This window comes from Pelodiscus sinensis, chromosome 1 (assembly GCF_052426305.1).
Source record: "Pelodiscus sinensis isolate ZL-2025 chromosome 1, ASM5242630v1, whole genome shotgun sequence".
NCBI classification, from domain to species: Eukaryota; Metazoa; Chordata; order Testudines; family Trionychidae; genus Pelodiscus; species Pelodiscus sinensis.
Genome location: NC_143052.1, coordinates 92167039 through 92182800, shown reverse-complemented (window position 1 = coordinate 92182800; position 15762 = coordinate 92167039). Strand labels below are relative to the sequence as shown.

The 15762-nt window shown below is 44.2% G+C and overlaps 1 protein-coding gene across 11 annotated transcripts in view; it reads left to right on the top strand.

Moving 5' to 3' along the window:
• The window catches only part of TNRC6B (trinucleotide repeat containing adaptor 6B), a 260830-nt gene that overhangs the window by 167429 nt on the left and 77639 nt on the right, over positions 1 to 15762 (top strand). For all 11 annotated transcript variants that reach the window (XM_075912508.2, XM_075912457.2, XM_075912600.2 and 8 more), the window contains 2 exons: positions 3732 to 4076; positions 13401 to 15740. In XM_075912508.2, the coding sequence (XP_075768623.2) occupies positions 3732 to 4076; positions 13401 to 15740 (2685 nt within the window). The remainder of the gene's footprint in view (positions 1 to 3731; positions 4077 to 13400; positions 15741 to 15762) is intronic.

The following is a 15762-nucleotide window of genomic DNA, read 5'->3' as shown; positions in this document are numbered from 1 at the left end:
ATGGCTTCCACCAGTGGTTGACCTCATCTGCTACAGTGCATTTAAAATTACACATTCTTCTTTGACACATCTTCTTTGAGGCATCTATGAAAGCACTTTCTCCCCTATCCCAGTCCTGTCAAATACAGAGGGAATGGAACAAAATGGATGAACATCATTACCAATTTGGGTCCGGATGCATTGCTGGACACAAGCTCACCATCCGTGAGGGGTTGATCTATCATGCCATTGCCATTGTCAACCGCTGAGGACTTCACCCCTGTTCAGGAGCTTTTTAAGAGAGTCACAGCTGATCTAAACATTTCAGTGGAGGAAGTGCAGGAGACACAACATGAGCTTACAAACATCCTGGAGGCTACTGCCGCCTTAAAAAATCACCTTGCTTATTAACTCTGACATAATGGAACCTGCCAAAATTCTTTGGGAAACCCCTGCTTCAATCCCTCCCATCTGTAAAAAGGCAGACTGCAAGTATTATGTCCTACCAAAGGAGTCAGAGTTATTTACTCATCCACCACCAAACTCCATAGTAGTTGATGTGGCTCAGCAAAGAAACAAGCAACAACAAAACCATTCCATGCCATCTGACAAGGATAATAAAAGACTTGACACACTTGGCAAAAAGGTGTATACCTCAGCCACATTACAAATAAAAGTGGCCAACTATGCAGCACTCCTCAGTAAATAGGACTTCGATAATTACGCAAAGTTTAACACCTTTATTGATGGTATACTAGACACAAAAATGATGCAGTTTAGCACAATCATCACAGAGGACTAGGCAATAATGAGGACTGCCCTTCAAGCTGCCCTAGATGCAGTTGACACAGGCACAAGAGTAACAGTCACGGCAGTTGTTATGAGACAGGCTTCCTAGTTTAATTCCTCTACCTTCCCTTGTGAAATCCAATCGTCCATGGAAGATTTGCCATTTGAGGGCAAAAAGCTCTTATCAAAAAAACAACTATGTCCTCCATCCCGTGAAGGATTCCTGGGCCACATTATGCTCTTTTGGCATTCAGACACCTGCAACAAGGAGGAGACAATATATACACCAACCATACCAGAGCCCTTGATACTCACAACCCACGTTCCATTTACCAAAGGCAAGATCACCTGCCATACCAACAATGTGGCTATTGTAGACAGCAGCATCGATGTAGCCAGGCCAATACTTCCAACTACCCACCTCAGCCCAATACGCAAATTTGAGGGGTGTCTCAAGAAACTGTAAACCGTCTTACCTCCTCCAGAGCTCCCAAATACTAGGAAACCTTTCACATATCGTCAGAAAATGGGGCATTACCATTTATCTGTACCTAGATGATTCCCTCATCAAGGCAAGAACCTGAGACAATTCCTATCACTGTACCCATCTGGTACAACAATGCTTCCAATCACTGGGACTTGTAATAAGTAAGAACAAGTCAGTTCTTACTCAGTCCATACAATTAATTGGGGCTTGCCTTGACTCTGTTTCAGCCATTGCCTTCCTGCCTCCCAACGGGTTCCTGAGGATCTGCAAGCTAGTTCATTTGCTCCGCATAATGCCACGCCTCACAGCCCACGACTGTCTGCAACTCCTGGGCCACATAGCATCTTGCAACTCTGTGGTCCTCAACACCCGTCAGTTTATGAGGTGTCTCCAGGGATGGCTCAGCTCGACCTACAAGTCCAGCCTACACTCGCTGACCAAAACACTGTCAGTCCCCAACAAAGTAAAAAGATCACTGTTATGGTGGAGAAAACCGTACAGTTTATGCAGGGGCATACTCCTTCAAACTCCAGAACCCACAGTGGTCATCACCACAGATTCCTCCCTTATGGGCTGGGGAGCACATATGAGAGACCTCACAATCCAGAGTCTATGGACTCCAGCAGAGAGGACCCTACACATCAATGTCCTGGAGCTCAGGGCTGTCTAGCTTGCATGCTAGCATTTTCTTCCCCACATCACTGGAACCCACGGCAGAATATATATATGGACAATATGGCCTTGTGTTTTATATAAACAGACAAGGCGGGGCATGATTCTCTATACAAGGAAGCCACAGCTCTCTGGATCTGGTGCCTCATTAATAGCATCTCTATAAGTGTGTGCTATCTCCCCAGTGCCCTAAGCAGAGCCCTATCTCCGAGATAATGAGTGGCAGATCGACTTTTCAGAGCTAACAGATATTTGCACGATGGGGATACCCTAACATAGATCTATTCACTACCAGAACAAAACAAAAAATGCCCACTTTATTGTTCTAGGGAGGGCATGAGAAAGCACTCTTGAAGAATCTCATATCCTCAAGTGGAATGCCCACTTTCTCTATGCATTTCTTCCCTTTCTCCTCCTCAACAAAGTACTGTACTCATGAAAATATGGAGGGACAAAGTGAGGGTTATCCTAATAGCACCTTGCTGGCCCTGACAGCTGTGATTTCCCCTCCTTAGCAGAATGGCCCTACATTGCCCAATCACACACTGATGCAATCCGAGCATACTATTCCAACCAGAAACAAAAGTCCTCACCCACAATTTCCCACTCTTCACCTCAAAGCATGGTACCTCGATGGTTCACGGGCATAGAACTACAATGTTCAGAACCGGTACTAACGTGATCCTACACAGCAGGACCCCTACAACAAGGAAGACTTACACTATCAAATGGTCTCACTTTGTACATTGGGTTTCTTCCTGTAACACATCACGGAGGATGCCCCCTTACCTACAGTCCTTGATTACTTACTCCATCTCAAGCAATCCCATCTTTCCTTGAGCTCAATTAAAGTACATTTTGCAGCAGTAGCAACCTTCCATGTGACCGTCGATGACACCATGGTCTTCGCACATCCCATAACCAAGCGCTTACTCAAAGGCCTACAGGCCCTATATCCTGATGTTACTGCCCCACAGGAACCATCGGACCTACATCAGGTATTGGCCACCTTCTTGAAATTTCCATTTGAACCCTATGGCCACATCTTCCCTTCTCCACTTAACACTAAAAATGCCATTCCTAGTTGCAATAACGTCAGCATGTCGGGTAGGTGATGGCTGCCCTAATGGCAGACCCATCATTTACCATCTTTTTTTAAGGACAAAGTCTCTCTACAGACATATCTTTTCCACCAGGCTGGGTTCCGGATATAGAAGGACCTGAAGGGGAGGGTGGCCGTGTGTGAGCGATGGTGCCAGGAGGAGCCTTGTGTGCCGCACATGCGCGACCCCAATGCACCACTAGGAAGAATCTGCTCTGGGACGCTCATCTTGAAGAACATCAGCTTGAGTAACCATCTCTCCTGCTCTCCTTTATGATTTTATAGCAAGATAGCTAACATGGATGAGCTGTGTCCTTGCTGTACAAAACACAACGAAAAGCTCATTTTTTTTTGGTAGTGATCACATAGCCTTAATGAGCAAGGTAAAAGCTTGGAAACTAAATTCAGATTTTCTATATGGCATCACAAAACACTGCCACTAAGTGAACCAAAGATTAAGAAATATGGAGGGAAAATTACAAAATGTGTATTAATCACTGTCAGTTGAAATTTAAAATTTCAGTCTGAGATTTCAATCTCTAAATCATTGGTGTTGACAAAGATGGAGCTTCTGCTTACCTTCATAGATTCCTTGATAGTTGAGTTTGCACAGTATTCTGAGTGGGAAATTGCCATGACAATGTTCAATTTCAGAGAGTTTATCTTACAAAATTTTAATTTTTTTTCCTTCTTGTGTTCTAGTGCCCGAAGTGACGAAACTAAGTTCAAGCCAGCCAGTGGCCGCCAGCCCAATTGGCAGCTCTCCATCGCCACCAGTCAATGGTGGCAACAATGCCAAAAGGGTGGCAGTGCCGAACGGACAACCGCCAAGCGCCGCCCGCTACATGCCTCGGGAGGTGCCACCGCGATTCCGTTGCCAGCAGGACCACAAAGTGTTACTGAAACGTGGACAGCCCCCTCCGCCATCCTGTATGCTGCTTGGGGGTGGGGCAGGGCCTCCTCCCTCTTCAGCCCCTGGAGCAAACCCAAACAACGCACAACCAGTGGCAGGAGTACTGCTGCAGAGTGACAGTGGGATTGCAACAGGTAAGGAAGGCTTAGCTGAAGAAGGATCTGGTAAAATCATTCACATGTTATATGCATTAATACTTCTAACTTAGACAAATTGTTTTACTTTTTTGTTATGATCTCCAGTGCTGCTGATTTTTAATGTTTTTAGGGTACTGATTATTTAAATAAAACCACAAATCCGCCCCCTTCCCCTCCCCCCCCAAAACATTGTCATTGCCACACTGGAACAGAGTCCAGTCTAGTCCAGTATTCTCTCCCTGATTCTGACAGCGGCCAGTACCAGAACTTTGATAGGAAGATTGCCTCTCCTTTTTCTAGCACACAGTAATGCAACTCTCTAATTTAGTGGTACAGGTCGTACCTCCCTTAACTGGGATTCCCTGGTCTGGCAACATCCGTGGTCCGGCATGGACCATGGATGTTCCTGGACCACAGCCCAGGAAGAGGGAGGTGTGCCAGTGGGAGTGCCATCAGGAGAGCACAGAGTGTGTGGGGGTGGGGAAGAATGGACAGTATGGTGGAGTGTTCTAGCCTCAGCTGAGTTTCCTGGACCCAGTGGCTGGGAACCTCCAGCCCCAGCCAGGGAGCTCTGGCCCTGGCCATAAAGCTCTGGTCGCATTCTGGCTTCAGAGGCCAGGGACCTCCAGTCCCAGCAGCAGCCAGGAAGTTCTAGCCCGGGATGCAGAGCTCCATGCCCCTCCCTCTACCCTTGCTGCAGAGAGTGGAGCTGGGCAGTTGCGCAGCTCTGGCCATGGCACTCCAGCCCTGGCAGTAGCAGGGTTGAGGAGAGAGCCGGGGGTAGTGAGGCAACAGCAGGGGCAGGCTGGAGCCCTAGCCCAGTGGCAGCTCAGCCATGAGGGGAGGGACCTTCCCTGGTACAGCAAATCCCCTTGTTTGGAACCAGTAAGGTCCCGAGGTTGTTGGACCAGTGAGGTCTAACCTGTACTGTGTAAGCTTAGGATCAAATAGAAATCCCCTTCCCTAAACTTACAATCTGAAAATTTACAATCTGTAATCTTTCTGTTTTGAATGGGATTTCTGTTTTGTTGTCATTTGTAGTGCATAAAGAAAAGAAAATCTTTTGTATCCAGGTTTGTCAGTCTTTTCCTTAGCTGCTGTGATGTTGCATGCTAAACCACATGTTAGGGCAGCATGGGGTCAGGAGACTATAGTGTAGTGGATCATCAGCTTGGAATAATAGTTGTTCCTTAGCTAGCTGATGTGCAGTAGTGTTCAGTAGGCATGTTAGTCTCTTTGGTGCAATCCACCTCTCTTCCTGCTGATGGCAGTTTTTTGCCTTTGTATCAGCTAAACATAGTCACAACAGCAGTGTTTTAGTTCCAATCAGCATAAAAGTAAAGTTCTGTAGATATTAGCTGCAGTGAATCATAGCAGGTGTGGTCCATTTCTAGTCTTAGTAAATGACAACTCCTTCTGGTCTCATACTTAGTCTTGTGACCATTCTTTTTAATTGTCCTCCCAAAGTAGGACTTAGTTTCTTACAGATTTTGTGTTAGGAAGCTATTTACTTGTTTTCTGTAAAACACATTTGATTTGTAAGGTTGAAGTAATTTCTAGGAACTGGTTTTCCTAATGATGATGTCTTCATTTGTTCCTCTGTTGTGATAATTGGATTCCAATAAACGGTTGTTGCTTTTTTTAGAACTTGCCGTAATTTTGGGACAATGGGACCATGACAGATTGTTGTACCCAGTATATTGAATGCTGCCGTGTGGGATGTATGATCCTACTTGTTTTGCCTTCTTTTTTTTTTGTCTTAGGACTGGGTGTCTTGACTACAATTGATGATGGAAGAAGCTTTTATAAGCTTCCAAGTCATATGAAGAGTCAAGCTGACTTGAGTAGTTCCTTTTTCAGTCAAGTTATTGGGACAAATCAAACTCCATTTAAGAGATCTCCCTTCTGAGGAGGCTGGGTGATTCAGCATGCCAGGCCTCATATGCACCCGCTGCAGTTGTGCTTGGTGCGTGCTCACAACCCACCCTTTCACACTTGGGACGGTTTGGGGACAGTCCCCCCTGACGTCCTTCACTCCCTGGATTGGGGGACTCAGGAGCAGGCGGTCTGCACCAGAGTCCCATTCTTCAGGCCCCTTCTGACCCTTATGTTGGTAATGGATGCATCCGACACTGGTTGGGGAGCTCATATCGGCGACATGCATATCCATGGTATGTGGACATGAGAGGAACTCTCCTTGCATTTAGGTGTCAGAGAGTTGTGGGCCATCCGTCTCGCATGTCAGCCCTTTCTTCCCCGGCTGAGGGGCAGAACGGTTCCTGTCTTCTCCAACACGTTAGCGGTTTCTTACATAAACAGGCAGGGTGGGGCTCATTCCCCTCTCCTGTTTCAGGAAGCCCTCCAGCTATGGGAGGCAGGTATTCAGCCGCTCACCACCTATCTTCCTGGGACTCAGAACACTGGCAGACCAGCTGAGCAGGTCCTTCTCCAGCCACAAGTAGTCTCTCAGGGGTGATGTGGCCCTCCAAATCTTCTGCAGGTGAGGGTTTCCCTCCTGGACATGTTTGCATCCTGCCAAAACAGGAAGTGCCCCAGGCTCTGTTCTTTCATGGGGATGGGTCCCGGGTCCCTGGGAGATGGACTCACCCCTGGGCTGAGGGTCTGCTTTAATGCATTTCCATGAGAGGCCAATTTCTCTCCTGCTGAACCGAGATGTGATAATGCAGGACTTTGGCAGGCTTCGCCATCAGCATCTGCGGTCTCTACATCTAATGGCCTGGAAGCTCCATGCTTAGAGTGGCGGAGCTGCAGTGCTCGGAGTGGGTGCAGGAGATCCTGCTAGAGAGTAGGAAGCCTTTCATTAGGGCAACCTACCTGGCTAGATGGAAGCATTTCTCTCTCTGAGCTACCAAGAAAGGGATCTCTCCTATGGATGCCCAGGTCCCACTGGTCCTGGATTATCTTCTGGATCTCAGGGTTCAAGAGCAATCCTCTTTTGTAAATTAGCAGCTATCTCTGCTTTTCACCTGCTCTTTGTGGATCCGTGGTTCATCTGTTTTTGAAAGGGCTAGACAGGCTTTATCCACGTGTCCATCAACTTGTTTGTCAATGGGATCGTAACCTGGTCCTGACTAGACTCACCCCCCCCCCCCCACCCCCCGCCGGCTCCCTTGAGCCTCTGGGGACCTGTTCCCTTCTGTACCTCTCCTGGAAGGTGTCATTTTTAGTGATTATCATGTCAGCCAGGCATGTATCAGAGTTAAGAGCCCTTACTTCAGATCCTGTTTACACAGTCTTCTTCAAGGACAAGGTTAGGATAAGTCCTCATCTCGCCTTCCTACCAAAGACATTCTCAAGACATTTTTCTCCCAGACTGTGTCTAGACTACACCTCTCTGTCGACAGATGTAGATTAGGCACGTCAAAATTGCTAATGAAGCAGGGATTTAAATATCCTGGGCTTCATTAGCATAAACATGGCCACCGCTTTTTTCAAAAAATGAAGTTTACAGGTTCTTTCGAAAAAGGGTTTATTTTTCGACAGATCCGTGTCAAGACTGCTGTTTTTCCGAAAAAGCTCCATTTTGAAAAAAGTGGCAGCCATGTTTATGCTAGTGAAGCATGGGATATTTAAATCACTGCTTCATTAGCAATTTCGACGTGCCTAATCTACATCTCTCTGTTGACAGAAAGGTGTAGTCTAGCTGTACCCCTCAGTGTTTTACTATAAGTCCCATGCCTCTGGTAAAGAACAGGCTCTACACATGCTAGATGTCAGGAGAGCTCTGGCTTTTTATTTAGACAGGACAAGGCCATTTCCTAAGTCCCCACAGTTGTTCGTAGCAATCATGGAGAGGCTCCAGGGTCAGCCAGTGTATCTGCTCAGAGGATCTCTTCTTGGATAACCTGCATAAATAAGTTTTAAGGCTTGGCTGGGGTTCTGGCTCCGCCCCTCATGGCCCAATCTACTAGGGCACAGGCCGCCTCTGCTGCTTTTTTGGCTCAGGTCCCTATTCTGGACCTGTAGGGCTGCCATGTGGTCGTTGGTCCACACCTTTGCTAACCACTATGCTGTGGCTTACCAGGCTAGGGAGAATGCAGCTCTTGGTAGGGCTATCCTCTGTTCTTTGGAAGGTTAGAACGCCACTCTCGCCTCCTATGGTTTCTGCTTTGGAGTCACCTACATGGAATAGACATGAGCATTCACTCGAAGAAGAAAAAATGGTTACTTACCTTCGTAACTGTTGTTCTTCGAGATGTGTTGCTCATGTCCATTCCATCTCGAAGAACAACACTTACGAAGGTAAGTAACCTTTTTTTTTAATCTCACCATCATCTTTGTAGGCTGACCAGTTATACCAGGTCCTTTATATAAGGGTTTGATCCCCTCCCTCCCCCCAAATAAACCAATCTTATTGTTTTTTATGGCTTCTTTAAAAAGAAGGGCCAAATGAAAATACCACAAGCTAAAAGGTGCCAAGAAGATTAATATGCTCAACCAGAAATTACTTTATAGATCAAAAAAAGCGACAATGAGTCCTATAGCACATTATAGACTAACAGATGTATTGGAGCATAAGCTTTCATGGGCAAAGACCCACTTCGTCAGATGCATGTCAAAGTGGCAAACTACATAACTTTTTGGACTATGTATGACTTTATAACGTGGTATATGCTTGTTCCAATGTTGGAACATCATCTTTGAGGATCTGAAGAAGATGAAAAGAAGTCACAAAGGGGAGTTGCAGTAGCAAAGTATTTTCTAGAAGTTGCCCATGATTCTTCTCACACAAATTCCTATTCAGAAGCTATACAGCTATCACTACAAGAAGAGCTGACTGAAGGGCTGTTGTCTGTCTTTGGATTTTGTACAATCATTATAATCTCAGCCTCAAAAACTAGTATTTCTCTAGGGCTACTTGGGACTGATGGTTTATTTATCTTCATAAGTCTGTTTGCAATTTTAACTTTGTTTTAATTATCCTGCAAGATGTCTGTCTCTTTTTGTATCATGGACTAACTTGCTCAGTATTTGCAAGAGGTAACCCTTTCAAATCACCAAAGGCCTTACTGAGCCAGTTGACTGTGTGAAACTTTTGGGAGAGACTGAGCCAATTGACTGTGAGAAACTTTTGGGAGACCAAGTTATACATGTGCACTTAACTACTGAGAGTAATTCAGCCTTCATTCAAAATGCATTCCCTATATTCAAAGGAAAGTAATGTGGTGGAGAAGATGAATGCCAGTGTTACGCTCTGCAGATTGCCAGAGAAGGGTTTGATGAAATTGTCTGTGCTGAGAAGGGATCAATCTTTGGAAATGGGTACATCCGTCAACTCATAACCCATGTAGCAATCCATCTTTCATGCAAGGATAATGCATTTGTGGATGAAATAAGCAGAAACAGACAGCCTTCAACAAGAATGGGCATTAAAAGATTTCACGGTCAAGTCCTCTTGCAGATAGATCTGTTTCCCACACTCAAAATCTGCATTTTTCCTTCAGAGGAGGGCAAAGGTCTTGTTGACAAGATACCTTGTTATTTAATAACATTTTCTTAAAAACAAACATTATTTGTACAGTACCAGTGATCCCCAAGATAAAGGACATGATCATACAGGACAAAGATAGAATTTTTTGCCAATAATCCAGAAGTGGGTTAGAGATTTTTGCCACACCCCTGGAACTCCTAGATGTAGCAATGGAGCCATCCTTTTGCATCTTGTTTCTTTTCTGAATCTTCATTTATCATCAACCTTAAATATTTCACCAGTGTCCCTGGAGCTAGTAAGGTGGACCATATGTCTGATATTTTAGAACTTCTTACAGAAGTTTCTGGAGATACTACTGAAAAGTTAGAAGCGTTCAACAGCATAGTCTATGATGCTGCATGGTAAAGACTATTAAGTGACCATCATAAAGAAACATACTTGTTAACACTACTTATTAGACATTTTAGCCCTCGATGTCTCAAGAAATCAGGACTGTGGATTTTTTTTACCAACCCCTCTCTCCTCCCTAGAAAAACCCACCATTATTAACTCCAAGTCATCCATTCTGGTGTTAACAAAGATGGATTTTCTCTGCATAGATTGTCTATCTCTGGTAGTTGTTTTAGTACCACAATCTAATCGAATTTAATCTAAACAGTTGATTGGATTTTTACTTAGCAAATTCAGTTAATCCAGTGCAGAAAACAGCTGCTGGAGTCAGTAAGTGGTCCATATACTGAGGCTCCAATCTTGTCACACATTGTTGCTGCCATAGTTTTAGCTACTGTGGTAAGTTTTTGGTAAATAATACTACTAGTATAGGCAGAACTTTACAGTATGCATCTCAGCTTTTCATATTCCAATACAAAAGAAACCGCATACATTTTACAGATAATATGCTTTAGAAAAGATGTCTTAATGCTCTCTCACCTGTTTGGGAATATATTAGTACAACCCAAGATGATAGTTTCTTGATTTAAGCCTGTGGGAGAATATTCTGTGGTCACTCCTTGAAGACTGTTTCTTGAGGCAACATCATGAGGCTGGAGACTTCTTGAGCTCCAAGAATTAATTACTGATACGTGTCATTTATAGTTTATATTTAAGATGTAAAGCAGTAACACTTTTAATCTTCCTTTGAAATTCATCTATAAAATAGTAATTAATTTTCATCTCAGTCAAATGAGAAGCTTGCTTATCTTCATATGTTACCAGGGAAGGTGATCTTACAAGCAGGCCCTTAGCTATGGTCTTAGTAGTACAAAACCCTTCTCCAAATCCCCAAAATTATTTGTGGGGTTTGGGATGATTGGAGAGGACAGTTTCCTTTCAACATTTGTCAAAATGCAGCAAAACACATTCCGTGGCTTAGCAGACACTCCTGTCCTGGATGTTGTTAGAACACATTCAGGAGGCCCAAGACTGCTTCCAAATTATTCCTATTGTAAAAATATGAGAGTAGTAGATATACCTTTGCACGCCGAATTATTCTCTTGTGTTGGTCTCAGGAGCTGAGGAGTAGTTTTGGAGAGCTGCCCTGTAGTCTTTAACTAGGGCTTGTCTATACTGCCTGCCAGATTGACAGACAGCAATTGATCCAGCCAGATTTGATTTATTGTGTCTAATAGATATATATAATAAATCAACTGCTGAGTGTGCTGTCGTCTGTTCCGGTAGTCCACCAGAACAAGAAGCGCAGGTAGAATTGATGGGAGAGAATCAGCTTTCGACTTACTGCAGTGAAGACACTGTGGTAAGTAGATCTAAGTATATTGACTTTAGCTATGTTGTTCACATAGCCAAAGTTGTGTAACTTAGATCAGTGTCTCAGGATAGTGTAATCCAGGCCCTAGTCTACTACTCAAATGCCCCTCTTCACTAGCGAGAGAGAGAGTTCTCACTGATCAGTCTCCCAGCCTTGCTGGTATTACCTCATGAGCAGACAGTTAGTCATGTGCAACTGGAATTCTTTGTAAGATTGTCAGTGCAGTTCCACACTACCTTGAGTGATGGTTGACTACAGCCACAGTCTTCTTATGGCACAGTCTATAGTTGGAGTCTAAGAAAATAGAAAGAAATGAAGGTACACGGGAGCCGTATCTCCTTATATATCCTTGCCTAAAATATTTCACAGCTGAAGAAAATCTAATTTGGTCCCCAATGGTCCAAGTTAACCAGAGGGTTTCAGCTTCATGTGTAGTGTGGCTCTTCTACTGACAAAGAGCTTATTTAATTGATGGGCAGCTCTTCACTGTGGTTTGGAAGGTCAGCTGAGAGAGTGACCATCACATCAGCTAGTAAACTGAAAAAGCATAGAGCTTGTATGGACAAACTCTGAAAAAGCATAGAGCTTGTATGGACAAACTCTGTTTGTCTTTAATAAATACATTAGTAACTGAACCTTCCTATTTTGTCACTTTTGAATATATAAGTAAAACAGAGATCCGTTGTGTGTAAGTATGTATTAGAAATGTTTTTAGATCGGTCTGACTTAACATGACTCTAGCCAGTGCCAATTATATGGTAAAAGCATATATGTAGACCTGATGCTCAAGATACTCACATAAATATTGTTGAGAATTTCTTGCCTTATCATATTAGCTCTACTGGAGAAGCAGAATTGCCAAATACCACAGTATTATCAGGGCTTACTACAGAAGAAATGAACATAGGGGAGATGGAGAATAGTCATCTTTGGAAAATTTTTAGCAGGGTATCTTGAAGGCACTGAGGTTAGAATTGGACAGAAAAAATTACAAACCGCACCAGAGAGAACATAGCATTAAATTGAGGACCAAACTTGTTTTTCTTAAAGATTAATCTGATATCAATGCGGTAGTACAAGGAATAGCAGAGGAATACTTGCAGACTACTATGATACACATCTTTGGAACATGTGAAATAACCACAAAGCCAGAACTCACGATCTAGTGTTATAGTAAGTCAGATTTTATAGCTGATGTAAGCCAATGTAAATCCTGTGAATGGATATCTCTGGGCTATGTTGAATGCAAGTGTGTGTGTCAATTAAGTAAACGTTTGAACTAATTTTTTTACATACACTGATTTTGCAAAATTAGTATAATATGCACAGTGAGGGGAAGAAAGGAATATGTAACAAGAAAATCAACGTAAGAGTGTTTGATAAAGTAATAGAATGGAGGGAGGACTTGTTAAATACTCCACCCTCCTGTTAGGTGATTTTTTTGGAAACACTTTCCTTTCTTCCTTTCCTTGTTTGGCAAATCCACTGAATGCCAAGCCAATATAAAACAACGAGGAATCCTTTGGCACCTTAGAGACTAACAGATTTATTAGGGCATAAGCTTTCGTGGGTAAAACCCATGTCATCAGATGAATGGGAGTGGATATCACAGAGGCAGCGGTGTGTGTGTGTACATGTGTACACACACACACACACACACACACACACAACAAAGAAGGAAATTTTATAACATATACTCATATTTGAATGTTATTTTCAGTGCTGAATTTTGTCCAGCACATTATAATTTTAGACCCAGCCTTATGAAAATCTTCAGTTGACATCAGCAGTGGCCTTTGTATTATTAAAAATATTACTGCTTTAAGTTGAATGACAGGACTGTCAGCAAAAGGAAATAGTCCTCAGTAAGGTTTGACGCATCTATAAAATTGAGTGTGAGGATCTTTTTTCTGGACCACTGAATTGTTTTAGTAAGAGTAGCTCACATACCATTTTCCAGAGTTATGTTCTGTTATAGTCAGCTGAGTTTATAGGTCCATGAAAAACAAGATTTTAAAATAAACAATAATTGGCGTTGTCTGGAAGTGCAATTTTTAAGGGGCTTGTAAATAGTAACAAATAGTAATAACCTTCATCTTTTTAGATTCAACAATTGGAGGTGCTGCTGCTTCAAATTATGCAAATTCCACTTGGGGTTCTGGAGCCTCCTCCAACAATGGCACCAATGCCAACCCAACTCACATCTGGGACAAGGTGATTGTAGACGGGTCTGACATGGAAGAGTGGCCTTGTATTGCCAGCAAAGACGCTGAGTCTTCTTCCGAAAATACCACCGATAATAACAGTGCCTCAAACCCTGGCTCAGAGAAGAGCACTCTGCCAGGAAGCACCACTAGTAACAAAGGAAAAGGAAGCCAGTGTCAGTCTGGAAGTGCTGGGAACGAATGTAATCTTGGGGCCTGGAAATCTGACCCCAAAGCTAAATCTGTTCAATCTTCCAACCCTGCTGCAGAGAGTAACAATGGACTAGGAAATTGGAGGAATTTGAGTGGGCAGGACAGAATAGTTCCTGGTTCTGGCTTCAGCAACTTTAACCCAAATAGCAACCCATCTGCTTGGCCAGCTCTGGTTCAAGAGGGCAATTCTAGGAAAGGGATTTTGGAGTCTGATAATGGTAACGCCAATGCACAGATCAGCTCAGTAGGCCAGACCTCCAGGGAACAGCAGTCAAAGATGGAAAACGCGGGTGTTAATTTTGTTGTCTCTGGCAGAGAACAGGCTCAAATACATAACACTGATGGACCAAAAAATGGAAACACTAACTCCTTGAACTTAAGTTCGCCAAACCTTATGGAGAATAAGGGAATGCCCTTTGAAATGGGCTTGGGGAACCCCTCCAGAAGCACTGATGCCCCTTCACAAAGCACTGGAGAAAGAAAGGCTGGGAGTGTTGGATCTTGGGGTACATCTAGGGGGCCTTCTGGAACGGACACATCTGCTGGACAAAGCAATTCTGGAAACCATGGGAACAATGGAAAGGATAGAGAGGACTCCTGGAAAGGAGTTTCTGTTCAAAAACCTAATGGGTCAAGAAATGATTCTTGGGATAACAATAACAGGTCTTTGAGTGGTGGGTCTTGGAACTTTGGCCCTCAGCACTCAAATGAAAACAAATGGGGTGAAGGGAACAAATCGGCATCTGGGGTCTCTCAGGGAGAATGGAAACAGCCGTCGGGGTCTGATGAACTTAAAATTGGAGAATGGAGTGGTCCAAACCAACCAAATTCTAGCACTGGAGCATGGGACAATCAAAAGGGCCACCCCCTTCCTGAAAACCAAGGCAATTCCCAGGCTCCCTGTTGGGGAAGATCTTCCAGCTCTACAGGAAGTGAAGTTGGAGGTCAAAGCACTGGAAGTAACCACAAAGCAGGAAGTAGTGACAGTCACAATTCTGGACGCCGATCGTACCGGCCTACACATCCTGATTGCCAAGCAGTCTTGCAGACTTTGCTTAGCAGGACTGATTTGGACCCCCGTGTGCTTTCAAACACTGGCTGGGGCCAAACTCAAATTAAGCAAGATACAGTTTGGGATATTGAAGAGATGCCAAGACCTGAGGGGAAAACTGATAAAGGAACTGAGGGGTGGGAGAGCTCTGCTACACAGACAAAGAACTCAGGGGGCTGGGGAGATGCACCCAGCCAAAGCAATCAAAACAAGTCTGGATGGGGTGAGCTCTCAACTCCCACAGAGTGGAAGGACCCCAAAAACACAGGAGGGTGGAATGATTATAAGAACAACAATTCTTCTAGTTGGGGTGGAGGAAGACCAGAAGAAAAGAATTCTTCCTCTTGGAATGATAATTCCAACAAGGATCAAGGGTGGGGTGGACGCCAACCTAATCAAGGATGGTCTTCAGGAAAGAACGGTTGGGGAGAGGATGTTGACCAAGCAAAAAACAGTAATTGGGAAAGTGCAGGAAACAAACCAGTGTCGGGTTGGGGTGAAGGTGCACAAAATGAGATTGGGACTTGGGGTAATGGTGCAAATGCAAATGCTGCTTCAAAGGGTGGATGGGATGATTGTAAAAGAACGCCAGCATGGAATGAGAGTGGTCGACAGCCCAATTCCTGGAATAAGCAGCACCAGCAGCAGCAGCAGCAGCAGCAGCAGCAGCAGGAGGCTCCGGGCTCCTGGGGTCAGCCCCCACAACCTCCGGGTAATGGCCGACCTCCAAATCCAAACTGGAACAGTGGGCCACAGCCAGCTGCCCCCAAGGATGAGGAACCCAGTGGCTGGGAAGAACCTTCTCCACAATCAATCAGTCGGAAAATGGATATTGATGATGGCACTTCAGCATGGGGAGACCCTAACAGTTATAACTACAAAAACGTGAACCTGTGGGACAAGAACTCGCAAGGGGGACAGACTCCACGAGAACAAAGCCTGCCTACTCCAATGACTAGCAAATCAACAGCATCAGGTACCATTTTGCTTCCTTCTCT